General features: G+C 49.9%; 1 protein-coding gene across 10 annotated transcripts in view; it reads right to left on the bottom strand.

The window, feature by feature from the left end:
* Positions 1 to 15,000, bottom strand: part of camta1a (calmodulin binding transcription activator 1a) — a 300,158-nt gene that overhangs the window by 14,445 nt on the left and 270,713 nt on the right. For 7 of the 10 annotated variants that reach the window (XM_035645368.2, XM_035645371.2, XM_035645366.2 and 4 more), the window contains 4 exons: positions 10,731 to 10,871; positions 7,833 to 10,150; positions 6,451 to 6,577; positions 5,563 to 5,697 (listed from right to left, as the gene is read on the bottom strand). In XM_035645368.2, coding sequence (XP_035501261.2) covers positions 5,563 to 5,697; positions 6,451 to 6,577; positions 7,833 to 10,150; positions 10,731 to 10,871 — 2,721 coding nt within the window. Of the gene's footprint in view, positions 1 to 684; positions 1,578 to 5,562; positions 5,698 to 6,450; positions 6,578 to 7,832; positions 10,151 to 10,730; positions 10,872 to 15,000 lie in introns of those variants that run through there. The other 3 variants (XM_035645375.2, XM_035645369.2, XM_035645374.2) reach the window with 2 other exon arrangements.

The following is a 15,000-nucleotide window of genomic DNA, read 5'->3' on the forward strand; positions in this document are numbered from 1 at the left end:
AAGATATACATATATAGACTCGGACTGAACGGGGCCGATGGGGGAAGTTTGTTTTTCATACATGTACAGTTACAGTACAGGTGGACTGTGGCCGCGCGTGGTGCGTTCACTTGTGCACCTTCACCGTTTGAATTCCGACTCCGGATGTGATGTGAACTACATGAAACAACAACAGGACACGAGTAGATTTCCACGACGACGCGTTGGCCCCGAAAAACCCCCGAGCCAAGGATGCGCTCCTGTACTTTGACCAACACGTGAAACCTCAGTGACCACACACACACACACACACACACACACACACACACACACAAGCGCACACACACAGACTGGACAGAAGAAACAGTCACGAGCATCATCCGAGCAGCAAGTTCACTTCATCTACTGCTACAAAAAAGCCAAGAAGCTGAAATGATGTGTGTCCCTGAAGGCGTCTTGACACCCAGACACTGTAGTCGTGAGTCGGGAGGAGTTGGTCACAATCAGTCTGCACCGAGGCAGAGTCACGAGGAAGAGGAAGAGGAAGAGGAAGAGGAAGCATGTGGCAGAAAGAGATCATTTATGGTCAAAACTCCGCTGGAGCACAGACGCTCCGCGCGCTGCAGGACGCAACGTGGATCTTCAACTTCTTCTTCTTCTCCAACACGAGAAACGCACAGAATGGAACACAGACACTTCTCTGACCTTCTATCTTATCTTCCATCGGCAGCGTCCGTCGGACCAACACACTCTGTCTCTTCAGGGAACGAAGGTGTCGTCCACTCGCATCCTGACCCGGAGGGTCCTGAGGGACCTGCCGGAGGGGTCCGACCTGCCGGAGGGGTCCGAGGGGTCCGACCTGCCGGAGGGTCCTGAGGGACCTGCCGGAGGGGTCCGACCTGCCGGAGGGGTCCGAGGGGTCCGACCTGCCGGAGGGTCCTGAGGGACCTGCCGGAGGGGTCCGAGGGGTCCGGGCTCCCTCACTCACACGGCGGTCTGTCGGGCAGCCCCCCGCCGCAGCAGCATGCTGTTACACCGATAATTAATAATAATACTACTACTAATAATAATGATGATAATAATAATAAAGAAAAGAAAATCTAGAAGGATGACATAAATATCCTGGAGGAGACAGAAGCTCAGTCTCTCGTCAACAATGGAACAAAGTGAGGAGAGAGAGAGAGAGAGAGAGAGACTGCTCACTACTCCTCTTCCTCTTCGAGCCCCCCCTCCTCCTCCTCACACGCACGCACGCGCACGCGCGCAGTGTTTCTAGTAGCCTGCAGTAAAATGACAAACGCCGCTGCTAGGAGACGACGTGCGCACGTGCCGCCGGTAAACAGACACACGCCCTCGTCCCGTCCGCCGCGTCACCTCGGTGCCGCTGCTCGCTCCTCGCCTGACTGTAACTGAACAATAATCTGTCGTTATCGTTATTATTGTCACGATGCAAACAGGTCGGTGGAGACCGAGCCGCCGCCGGACGCCGCGTCCCGCTCCGTTGACCGTGTTTTACCGGAACACGCCCACTCCGCCTCCGCTCCGGCATCGTGCGCGCCGGTGACCGTCGGTACCGGACACTCTTGTCTCCAAGTGTGCGCCGCTATGCGGTGCGTTGTGCCCGGGAACCTCTGGCTCGGGGGACTTGTGTGTGTGTGTGTGTGTGTGTGTGTGTGGGGGGGGGGGGGGGGGGTTGTTGTGCGGCTCCGTCCTGCCCGTGGCTCCGCACCTGCAGTGCTGCAGAGGAAAAGCGCCCCTTCCCCTTCCCCCACTCTGCATTATGACAAATCAAGGCAGGCAGCGGTGCCATTAGAACATCACGGCGCACAGACTCCTCCAGCGGGGGAAGGAGAAAGTCCCGGAGCTGCACAACTCATAACTCATCATAACCCATCATAACCCATCATAACCCATCATAAACCATCACAACTCATAAGTCCACGCAGGGTAGCGTCAGGTTCACCAGGTGAGTGTGGACTTCATCACCGTCGTTCTCTTCTTCCTCTTGTCAGGTCTGTTGTTGCCAGGTGATCACCCCCGCCTCCTTCTGGAACCACTGGTGATGTCTGACAGTTCCACGGTGGGAATGTCTCTGTCCTGAAGCTTTTATTGAGTGTATATGTGATGAGCATGTGACTGGCACACTTCAGAATCTCACTTTCCCCCGCTCGCTCACACACACACACACACACACACACACACACACACACACACACAAACAGCCTGATATCATTCCACATCATTTGTTCGTACACGTATGAATCAATGCACACAAGCACTCGTGTCATACCAGTATCACAAAATCACAATCTTCAACTTGTTTCCAGCTATTTTTAGAAAATGCAAATGCCCTTTTTCCCCCTGCAGCATGTGTCACAGCACGGTGGAGTTCCCCTCTCGTATTAATCTTGGAGCATGTACTGTAGGTACAGTGGATCTTTGTGGATCACCACGTTGAGGCAAACAAACGACGGGCGAGAGGAGAGGAGGCGGCAGGCGAGGGGTTAATGTAAGTGAGGTATAATAGGGTGGGCGAGACGGCCAGCTCCTCCTCGACTGGTTCTGTGAATGGGCCAGTGAGGCAGTAGGGTATGAATGAACGGCGGAGGGATCCATTACTCACTCCCAGTCCCTCAAGAGCCGTCTGCAATGCAGCTGTCCTGCGAGCCCGAGCTTCACCGTGCCCTACTTTATCCTGTCAGCGCTGAAGTACTGCAGCAATGCTTCACCGGCACGGCACAACACACACACACACACACACACTCACACACACACACACACACACACACACACGTTCACCTGTACACACTGAGCCTGCTCGTTACATTCTGCAGAACATGCAGACGACAACATATGGATGTTCAGACTTAAAGTTGAATTTGGACACAATGGACATGTGCCAGCTCTGCAGCATCTGTTGTTGTGGGATCACACGAAGCAATTCAACATGAAATAACAATCACAGAATCATCGAGGAGCGAGACTCGGTCATTCCGTCTGCGCTGCTGTACAGTAAACACACATCGTCACGTCTCATTGGCTGATTGTAGCAGAGGGAAAGATGAGACGCTGATGTCTCTGTAAACCGATCTTAATATCAAACTTTGAATATGACGTGGTTTTTAATTTGCAGAACAAGAAGCTCGAAGTGAAAATGTCCCACTCATCTTTACAGTGGTTCTGGGCAATATGTCACAATATTATCAAGAATATTTTTTCTAACACTCTTAGAAATGTGAAAAACCTCATCATCACCAACATCTCTGAGGTTAAGCTTCAATAACACTCTGACTTACAGTGGGAGAATTAAGAATTCAACTGTTGAATCTCAGTTCTAATGCCGCAAATTATACAACAGTTAATATTCCAGTGGCACAGAAATAAAGATGTTAAATACTTGTGTCCCGACTGAAGCAGCGTGTCACAGACCTTCAGGCCCCAAAGACGAAGCAGATTCTTCAAATCAAGATCATATCTTCCACTAATTTGACCAGTGTTTGAACATCATGATGTCACGACAAGTGTGCAAAATGTAAGATCTCAGTTCATCTTGAACTTTCTTAAAGCATGAATTCATATGCAGCAGGTTCGGCTCCAGGGAGAACGAATGCTCATGAACGTGTAACTTCTGAGAAACTAGTTAAAAGCAAAGCGAGCGAGTGATGAATCAGAAGATCATCAATCAACATGAAGAAAATGAATAAAGCAACAGGAGATTTTGGGTCACTGAGCAGAGACGTAGAACAGAGACGTAGAACAGAGACGTAGAACAGAGACGTAGAAGAGAGACGTAGAACAGAGACGTAGAACAGAGACATAGAACAGAGACGTAGAAGAGAGACGTAGAACAGAGACGTAGAACAGAGACATAGAACAGAGCAGAGACGTAGAACAGAGACGTAGAACAGAGACGTAGAAGAGAGACGTAGAACAGAGACGTAGAACAGAGACATAGAACAGAGACGTAGAAGAGAGACGTAGAACAGAGACGTAGAACAGAGACATAGAACAGAGCAGAGACGTAGAACAGAGACGTAGAACAGAGACGTAGAAGAGAGACGTAGAAGAGAGACGTAGAACAGAGACGTAGAACAGAGACATAGAACAGAGCAGAGACGTAGAACAGAGACGTAGAACAGAGACATAGAACAGAGCAGAGACGTAGAAGAGAGACGTAGAAGAGAGACGTAGAAGAGAGACGTAGAAGAGAGACGTAGAACAGAGACGTAGAACAGAGACGTAGAACAGAGACGTAGAAGAGAGACGTAGAAGAGAGACGTAGAACAGAGCAGAGATGTAGAACTGAGACGTAGAACAGAGATGTAGAACAGAGACGTAGAACAGAACTGAGATGTAGAACAGAGACGTAGAACAGAGACTTAGAACAGAGCAGAGATGTAGAAATGAGACGTAGAACAGAGACATAGAACAGAGACGTAGAACAGAGACGTAGAACTGAGACGTAGAACAGACATGTAGAACTGAGCAGAGACGTAGAACAGACACATAGAACAGAGACATAGAACAGAGACGTAGAACAGAGCAGAGATGTAGAACAGAGACGTAGAACAGAGACGTAGAACAGAACTGAGATGTAGAACAGAGACATAGAACAGAGACGTAGAATTGAGACGTAGAACAGACATGTAGAACTGAGCAGAGACGTAGAACAGAGACATAGAACTGAGATGTAGAACAGAGACATAGAACAGAGACTTAGAACAGAGACATAGAACAGAGACGTAGAATTGAGACGTAGAACAGACATGTGGAACTGAGCAGAGACGTAGAACAGAGACGTAGAACAGAGACATAGAACTGAGACGTAGAACAGACATGTAGAACTGAGCAGAGACGTAGAACAGAGACGTAGAACTGAGACGTAGAATTGAGGCGTAGAATTGAGACGAAGAACAGAGACGTAGAACTGAGATGTAGAACAGAGATGTAGAACTGAGACATAGAACAGACATGTAGAACTGAGCAGAGATGTAGAACAGACACATAGAACAGAGACATAGAACAGAGATGTAGAACTGAGACGTAGAACAGACATGTAGAACTGAGCAGAGATGTAGAACAGACACATAGAACAGAGACATAGAACAGAGACGTAGAACAGAGCGTAAATGTAGAACTGAGACGTAGAACTGAGACGTAGAACAGACAAATAGAACAGAGACATAGAACAGAGATGTAGAACAGAGATGTAGAACTGAGACGTAGAACAGACATATAGAACTGAGCAGAGATGTAGAACAGACACATAGAACTGAGACGTAGAACTGAGACGTAGAACAGAGACGTAGAATTGAGACGTAGAACAGAGACGTAGAACAGAGACGTAGAACAGAGACGTAGAATTGAGACGTAGAAAGGGAGACGTAGAACTGAGACGTAGAACTGAGACGTAGAACAGAGACGTAGAACTGAGACGTAGAACAGAGACGTAGAACTGAAACGTAGAACAGAGACGTAGAACTGAGACGTAGAACAGAGACGTAGAACTGAGATGTAGAACAGAGATGTAGAACAGAGACGTAGAACTGAGACGTAGAACTGGGACGTAGAACAGACACGTACCATCCAGCGAGAGCCAGTCGTGCTGAGATGACGGCAGGGACGGCAGAGCTCGGGCCTTGTACTCGAACACCACCGAGCTGGAGATGATCTGGTTACTGGCGGCGACCTGAAGCGTCACCAGACCCGTGTCGTGAGCTGCAGACGACAACGACACGTCACTACATTACAACAACAATATCACGACCACATGGTCGGAACTGTCTCTAAGTTGAGACCGGCTCGATTTTCTGTGCACAACTAAAAAATTGTGGTGTAAACAAAACTTTTTTATGACAATATTACATTGGAATTCAAATCATACCAGAGACTCATATGGTCATCAGATTTAACCTGCTGTACTTTTTAGGGCTGCAAATAATGATCATTTTTATTATTGATTAATCTGCGGATTATTTTCTGGATTTATCGATTAGATGTTTGGTTCATAAAATGGTGATGAGTGTCAATCGTGTTTCTCAAACCCACAACATGAAGTTCTGTTTTGTCCAAACACCAAAGATATTTATTTTACTGTCACAGAGGAGCAAAGAAACCAGAACATATTCATGTTTAAGAAGCTGATAGCAGAGAATTTTTACTTTTTGTTCCATAAAAACTGCTTGAACCGATAAATCGATTATCAAAATAGTTGCCGATTAATTTATTAGTCGATTGTCTGTCGCAGCTCCACACACAACAAGTGTTTTTGACATATAATCAGCCAATAGACTCTTCGGAAATACATAAATTAAAACTGATAAATATCACAGATAAAATTTAGTTATTTTCATAAACCTAAAACTCAAATTATTCAATATGTGTAAACTGTTACTCTGTTGCTAAAGAACATGAATAACTGACACATGAGCGGTAAGGAAGGGATGGAACGTCTCCTCCCTCTGGTTCTACCTGGGCAGTAGCAGCGCAGCACCCCGGGCTGGATGAGAGAAGCCGGGACGGAGATCTGGTCGAACAGGCAGCTGTAGTTGGAGCTGGCCTCCTGCCAGGGCCCGGTGATCAGCACCTTAACTCCGCCCTGCAGAACGGGACAGGTGGAGGAAACCAACTCAACGCGTTGTTACTGCGCCATCTAGAGCGAAAAGACGAGAACTGCACCAAGGAGGAGAAAACAGCTTCACCTACACTGATCTCTGCTGCCATCGTGTGGACAAACACCTGTACTTCACTCATTTCACTAAAACACTCAACAGACCCAGACCGTTGTGCTGCCCTCCAGTGGCCGGAAGAGGGAATTACATCAACAAATGCACAAATGAAATATAAGATTCTAGAAAAAAATTCTTGCGATGCATATCCAGCCCACAATTCAGTAAATAAGATACGATAAGTTAAGATAAACCTTTATCGATCGGCTGTAGAGGAAATTACAATTTGACACAGCAGCACAGATGTGTAGCAGCACATGTAATAAGAAAATAAAATAAGAATAGAAAGATAAAATATAAATACTATACTACACCAAATCATTACAGCGACATCAGTGTGAAAAGGAACTCCACATAAAAAATCTGGTTGACTGCATTATACTGTACATGGCTGCTCATACTAGCTTATTTTTATTTCTATATATAAATCCATTCATATTCTATTTTTTGTGATTGTTTGTATAGTGCCTCCTAGTGGTAGGACTGGTGACATTACAAGTAGACGCTGAAGGAGAGAGTGCATCATTTAGATGGAGATCTATTGGCAGAAATGGAAGATAATATTAACAGTTATGTTTTTATTTATTTTAATATAAGAATAATTTATATGCAACTTCACCGCTGGATGTCACTATAAGGTGATGGGATTTGGGATGTACATTTTGCAACTAAATGACATTTTACCCCAAAATAAATACACGTAAAGGAAACACTTCAGTCTACAGGGGAAAGTGTTTGAAAATGAAAGGATAGTAAAACATTTTGACGAACCCTCGTGTGCAGCAGGTTCAGTTTTCACTATTCTCTGGTTTTATCAGTGAATCTCCACATCAACTTTTCTGTTCTATTAGGAGTTCAACTTCCTGACATCACTTTCAGTTCAGCAAGATTTGAGATCTAAAATCAGTTTAAAAGTTTAGTTTTAAACTCACTGAAATAAGTAATGTATATCTAGTTAATCATCAGTTTACCTTGTTTCTATTTTTCTTTTTTAAATGTCATCTCTAATCTTAATAAAAATTAAAAAAAGATTTAAAAAAACCCACAAACTTAATCGCTCTGCTTTGAAATTCAGAATCGACTCTTCGACAGTCTGTGGAGTGGAGTTTGTGCCCGGTCACTCACCTCAGGGTAGGACCACTCAGGAGAGTAGTCAGTGACCATGAAGAGCCGGCCCGTGGCCTGAAGCATCCCCAGAGCCCCCTGGGCCACGGCCGCAGACACCACCTCCGCTACATTCATGTAGGACAACGATCCTGCGTCTCCGGCGTTCCCTGCTGCTCCGGCTCCTCCGCTCAGAGACTGGGGACTGCAGCAGGGTTGAAGGCAGAGCTCCGAGCTGCCGTAGCCGGAGCCCCTGGCCCCTCCGTCCTCCTGGCCCTGCTGCGGGGGCCCGCCGGCCGCGTTCTGACCGTCGGAGCCGTGCGATGCGACGAGCTGGTGAGCGTACAACGCCCCTCCAGCTGACATGGCGGCTCCGCTGCCGTCCACCGAGATGAAGTCGTTGATGAGGTCGGAGAACTGGTTCCCAAAGGAGATGTCAAAGTGATCCAAACTGATCTCCATACCCGTCCCCCCTGCTCCTCCGTTGCTGGCCCCTCCGCCGAGGCCCTGGTGGCCGCCGACGGCGTTGTAGAGTCCCTGGACCATGCTGGCGCCCTGGAGGAGAGGCTGCAGCTGCTGCTGCTGCTGCTGCTGCTGCTGCGGGCGGTTGCTGCCGTCGTTGTTGTTGTTTCCATTGTGAATCGCTACTTCTCCTGCACCGACGTTCCCTCCGCCGCCGCCGCCGTCCGAAGCCTGCTGCAGGTAGTGCTCTGCGCCCCCTCCCTCTCCATTCCCTGCCCCGCAGGCCTGGATGTGGTCCCCTGGCTTCAGTAGATTCTCAGCTCCGTTCTCAGCCGCTCCAGCTTGGGCCGAACTCACACTGCCCGGTTGCTCTAGACCCACCACCTCCTCGTGCTCAGCCCCAAGCCCGGGAAAGGTGCCCTGGTACTGGAGCAGCTGCAGAGAGCCAGCCTGGCCCGGACCCTCTGTGGGCGAGCCTCCGTTACAGTTGGCCCTGTGCTGGGTCTGGTGGCCCTGGTGGTGGTGGTGCAGGTGTCCGTTGCTGCCGGGCGAGTCCGTCTTCACCACCTGCAGCCCCATGTAAGCTCCAGAGTCGTGGGAGTTGTGCTCCATCATGTGGGTCTTCTGGCCCATGCCGGGCCTCCCCTGCTGGCCCTGGCCGGGCTGAGAGGCGTCCTGGAGGAAGAAGCTGGGTGAGCGGTTCTGGTGCTGCATGTGAGGACTGGACATGGCCTGAGCGTAGCTCACGGTGTTCGTGTTGGACGTATACTCCTGCTTGGCATCGATGGCACTGAAATCCATCTGCTCCAGGGTGGTGCTGGGACTGAGACCCCCACCAGAGGGCAGCAGGGAGCCTGCTGTGCCCAGGGAGAGGCTGCCCTGACCTGGACCAGCAGCAGGGGCCACAGACACCCCACTGCCACAGTTCACTACTGCCCCCACCTGGTAGCCACTCTCCGTGGCCAGCTGCTGCTCAAACGACGTGTCCTCCGTCTTGATGTTCTTCACCAAAGCTGAGTTGAAGGTGTAGCCGTTGTCCGCCATGTTGGGGGAGCGCTGCAGACCGCCGTTGGTGTTGCCGCTGCCACCAGAGGAAGATGAGGCTGAGGAGGAGTTGCCCTCCGTCTTCATCGCGCTGCCTCCGTAGGTCTGGCCCTGTTTGGGGTTGTTCAGGAAGCAGTCGGGGTCAAAGTTCATATTGGTCTCTGGGATCTTGATGCTTCCAGAGTCCAGACTGCTGGAGAGCACCAGCTCCTCCGACACGCCGGCCGCCGACATCATGGACAGGCTGTCTCCCGCCGCGGTGCTCCCCGCTTCCCCGACTCCTGCGCTGGGGAATGCGAACTTGTGGCGATCGGACAGCACCAGGCCCTGTGAGGCGGCATCGGCCCCCATCAGGTGAGTGTTGGGACCCCCGGTGGGAGACATGCTGTAGACGGGATCCCCGGTGACCTCGGACATGAAGACGCTCTGGGACAGGCCGGACATGACGGAGGCCACGTGGCTCATCCCCGTCACCGCGGGGCTGTCGGCCATGTCCGGGTCGCTGTTGAGGCCGCTGCTGATGGAGACGGGGGAGTTCTGCGTGGTGTCCGGGACCTCCACCTGGTTGGTGGACGACACCTCTGTGCTGTTCTGGTGCAGCAGGACGGGCTTGTGGACTTTGCCGTTGCGCTTCTCCCTGGCACTGCCCCCGCCGCCGCCCCCGGAGCTTTTGCCCCCGCCGTGGCCGCTGTGCTCGGTCTTCCCCTCCGACACGTCATTGTTCTGCACCTCGGAGTGGGCGCTGCTGTAGCCCCCCGAGCGGGGGTCCACTTTCGGGGAGATGATGCGGTGTTTGGCGCTGTTGCATTTGTGGTGCACACTGCTCCCGGCACCTGTACAGGACAAACGGAGCAGAAGACGTTGGGGCAAAAGAGAAAAGACAAGAATGGGACAACACCACTGAACCACTGCGGGAGCAGGAACAAAGACGGATGGTTGGTTTGTGAGTGAAAGACGGAGTTCTCTTTGAGCTGATAAAACTAACCTAAAGATTACAGTGAGAGAAACGTATGAGAAGGTTTTTTTCCTTTACCTCAAGTCATCAGAAATAAAAATGCAAATTGGATTATTCTGAGAAATGTGTTGTTACAGCCTTTTGAAATTACACCACTTAAAAAGTGTATGATTGACTGCGATGACACTGGAGAACAGCTTGGCTATTTCAGATATGGACCTGACACGTTAATCAGAAAACAAAAAAAATAACAAAAGTAGGAAAAAATAGCCCTGAAACTCAATTTCACTATAAATCACCTGCCAGTGACGGACCTCCGCCTCCTCGTCTGCTCTACCGCATAACAAACTGAATCTCTATCAGCTTTTGTTTTTCTTCATATCTTATTGAATTTTTCAAGTTCTCCCTGGAGAACGACCTCCATCCGCCCGCCCGCCCGCCCGCCCGCCCGCCCTTACCCAGGGTGCCCGTGCAGAGGCAGTTGTGAGTCCGGGGAGGTGGCTTAGTTTGGTGGCTGTCCAGAATCTGTTGCACTAGCTGCTCCACTGAGAAGCCAGAGCTGCTGTTCCCGTTGCTGCAAGTCCACTTGATGCCATGAACTGCCGGGAGAGAGGAGGAGGAGACAGAGACGTCAGCCAGCCCAACAGACCACCAGCCACGCCAACCCCCCGCCCCACCCACTGTCCTCTCCGTCTCCCTGCCTCGCGTCGTCAACGGACACACCTCCGACATGCCCCAGTCAGAACGGTGCGAGAGAAGAAGAATCATATTCAGGGCGTTTGTCCTGAATGGAAAAGAACAAGCAACTGACTGTTCCTGCGTCAAACAATGTTTCATGCGTCTTCTGCCTTTTCACTTTTTCTCTTTCCTCTCGTGTGTTATAGTTGTTTTGTGGATGTAAAAGTTCTGCAAAGTTTAAAACTCGTGACCCTGCGGTGAAGGGAGCTCCCCCCCCCCCCGAGAGGAAACACTGACGCTCCTGAAACGCCTCGCCAGTCGTCCGGGCGATACTTCCGTCACATGGTGACATCATCACATCACGGACGTGCTTAAAGCGTCTTAGCGGCTCGACCGACACGCCCCCGACAGAGCCGGGTAACGCAAGGGCGAGACAACTTCCTATTTGGTCTGGAAGCGGTCGACCAATCACAACAGAGTGGAGCCAGCCGGCCAATCAGAGCAGACTGGGCTTCACTGGGAGGGAGGGGCCACAGGGAACGGAACATTAGAGCAGGAACAACCCAGATTACCATTATGAACCTGGACATGACGGAATGTGTCTCCGTGCTCTTCACCTTCACATTGAAAGTACAAACTCCACCATCTCGTCTGCGTGTGTCTTGTTTCCCGAGTCGCGAAGTGAACAGATGAGGACGGCGACAGTGGCATCGATCCATCCACCCGCCACCTTTACCCCCGACCTATGACTACGCTCTGACAGGGCAGAGCCTGCAGCGGAGGAACTTCATCACCTCGCTGCTGCACCAAGGGAAGAAATACAAAAAGAAAGAGCAGCTTTCTGCTGCAGAAGCTCGGCCGCCTGCCTCCGTCACACCTCGCTGGCACCTCCTAATACTTTTCTCCGCTCCACTTGCCAAACAGCCAACACTTTGTGATGAGACAGATAGTGGTTTTAGTGGCTATGAGGTGGAGGGAGACGCCGCTGAGCGCTCAGGCTCTCAACCGGCAACGGAAAAAAAAGGAAAAAATGGTACATTTTCGGAAGTGAAGCATATTTGGACTATCAAACCAAATCCAGCCGGCTTTTAATTCAAGGTCTTCACACTTCAGTAGCTTCTTTGGGCTGTAAATCTTCCTTATAGATATATATATATATCTATAAGGAAGATTTACAGCATTTATGAAAAGAATTCCAGCACGTATGAAAACGTGTGTTTGCACATGAGGTCGGAGACGAGGATCTGACAGATGTCGGCAGAGCTGCTGTGACCAGACCAAACCACAGGATTCATCTGTTATAAAGTCACCTATCTATTCATCTATTCATTTATCCAAAACACCAAACGTGACGGGGAAGTTTCATCCGATGGCAAAATAATCACTTCACAAATGTGTCTGGAGATTGTCGTTGGCCAGCGAGTCCCCGGTGGAACGAGGTGATGCTGCTGTTAACACACCGTCATGAATCTGCTCCACCGATCTGACTCGGAGAAAAAATACTTCATGTATTTTAATGCATATAGGATTTCTATCCATACGGACTACAAAGGTTCAACGGACAAACCTAATGTGATGCATATTTCTCATTCAAACATAAATGCAACAAGTAAGAATGAGATTTTTTTAACAGTTCTAATGAACCTAATGTATTTTAAATACATAATACCAATATCTAGATTGTATAAACCCAGTTATTAAGCATTCTAAATGCATTGGAAACATTTTAAAGTATTTGAAAGTATTTTTTTTCACTGGGCGAGAGATGGAGCCTAATGTGACAGCTTACACCCGACATGTAAGTGCCAAGCGGTCTCTCTGCCCCTCGTCCCTGATCCCCCCTCGCTCCCTTCATCCGGACGGACGTCCGCCGGAGACTGGGGGGCTTGTCGTGCTGCAGTTGCCACCGTGTCTGCCTGTCGAGGGTTGTGTTCCCGAGCGGACGTGACAGAAGCAGAGGCCGCGAGGCTTAATCCAAATGGCAGCGGCGGCACAGGCACCAAACTGCGACCGAGTCACATCATCATCATCATCCTCCTCCTCCCGATGACGGCGTCCTGCCACGAGCAGCGGCACACAGGCCCTGACGACTGTAGGACACGTGGCCTCGGCACCACTGGGCACTACTGTACACGGGACAGTGGAGAACAGCAGTTCACGCCGGGGCCTGGGCTGTCTCGTCTCTGCCTCGGCCTCGTCTTCATCTGTGGCTCTGTCTGCCCGGCCTGGAGACAGGCTTGAGTTTGTTCAAGCCGCTCGTCTGTCAGCGGGCTGGGGGCATAGCTGGGGAGGGAGCGCTGTGTGTGCATAGCATCACACCAGAAGGAGTGAATCAAGCTGGCTGCCTTGTCGGTGGAACTGTAGCGTGACTGAGTAGTGATGCCACCGTCTCCTCCTCCTCCTCAGCCCCGCAGGGCGTCGAGGAGGACAAGGTCACGCGACTCGTATACAAACTGCGATTGGTGTGTGAGCATCCGTGCACGTGAAACTTTGGGGTTTTCGTGACGGGGAGACGGAACATGAGCTCAACTGATCCATGGAAAATCCACATTTAGTTTTTCTTTGGTATCACGACAAGTGAAACATCTCGAGGAGAAGGACAAGAGAGAAGCGAGACGGAATAATGCAATTAAATCGCAAAAGTTGAAACAATTTGATATTAAACTAAGAGTTTGTTTTCTGGAAAAATCAGAAAACGCTCACATCCTTATATAAAATCATTAACCAACGTTCAGCCTCACGTCACATATTTGAACCAGTGTCAAACACCTCGCAACATGAACAAACTACAAAGATCGATTCCTGATAAAGGTGAAAGGAAAATCTTGCTATTTTATAAATTTAATCTCTGAGGAATGCCAAAAAAATAATAATAATAAAAGCTTAGTTTCAAGTTGTATGATGAGCTGATATGTGAATAAACATGTGAATCATGCACCAGGATCATACACAGCTCGACTTCTCAGTCTACGTTTGAGACGGGGCTGTTTTCTCTCACATGACCACTAGGTGGCAGTGTTGCTCCATCACTGCGCTTGTGTTGACATGCTGGTGTTTCCAAGAGAAAGACACAGGGACCGAGGAGGAGACGGAGGAGGAGGAGAAAGATAGAAAGCAAAGACAGACGGCAGCAGAGGGATGTTTCTGCTCTTCGTGTCGCTCCCTCATCTCGCCCGGCTGCTCCGAGGCATCGCACACTCGCGCTCTTTGTCCCAACAACTCCCAAAGTTAATGACTTTACGCATTACCGCAAATTGTGCTTGTTTTTTTAGTTTTTTTAACATTAAACCACAGATGTAATGAATACAGTAAACTGTTGCTCGGCTACTGTCCTGAGGTAATAAGACTTAAATTTTTTAAAATATGCCCTGAAACTGACTGCGAGCAGAGCAGGGAGGAGGAGGAGGAGGAGGAGGAGGAGGAGGGTGCGGACGGCCTCCTCGTCAGTATGCAGCCAGCATGCGTGTGAGCCTGTAAAGCTGCTGACACGTCCCTCTTTACCTGGCCACATCACCAGTAAATGGCCATCGGAATATCCGTCACCAGCCCCCGGATCACGGTCCGGTTCTGAAAGGCGTCTTAAAAAGATTTTCAACGCCCCACAAGCCCCCGTTTGGCTATTATCATTATCTGACAAACCTTGACATTGCCATTGCCTATTTGGGCACATACAAAACACACAGAGTGCAGCATCCCACGGAGCATTAGTGGAGCTGATAACAACAGGAATCAATCCACTGAGCAGGGCGGGAGCGCCGGACAGGAGGGAGGGAGGGGGATTTTCTCTGGTGAGTAAAACATTCCTGCTCCCACGCACTGACAAGAATCAATAACCAGCTCGCTGCCCTCCTCGGTCTTGACTTCCCTTCATGGGCCGGAGAGGAGGTGCACTCTCCGCCCGGCCAGAGTGGTGCCAGAGGTCTCGGCGAAGGAGCTGGACTCTGACCCGTGACGAGCAGATGGCTCCAGGAGGAGCGCGGACTCACAGAACACTGACCAGAGATGCTTTCTGACTGAGGTGCCCAGGGCACTTAGTGCACCAGCGATCAG

This window comes from Scophthalmus maximus, chromosome 3, assembly GCF_022379125.1.
Source record: "Scophthalmus maximus strain ysfricsl-2021 chromosome 3, ASM2237912v1, whole genome shotgun sequence".
Classification (NCBI taxonomy): domain Eukaryota; kingdom Metazoa; phylum Chordata; class Actinopteri; order Pleuronectiformes; family Scophthalmidae; genus Scophthalmus; species Scophthalmus maximus.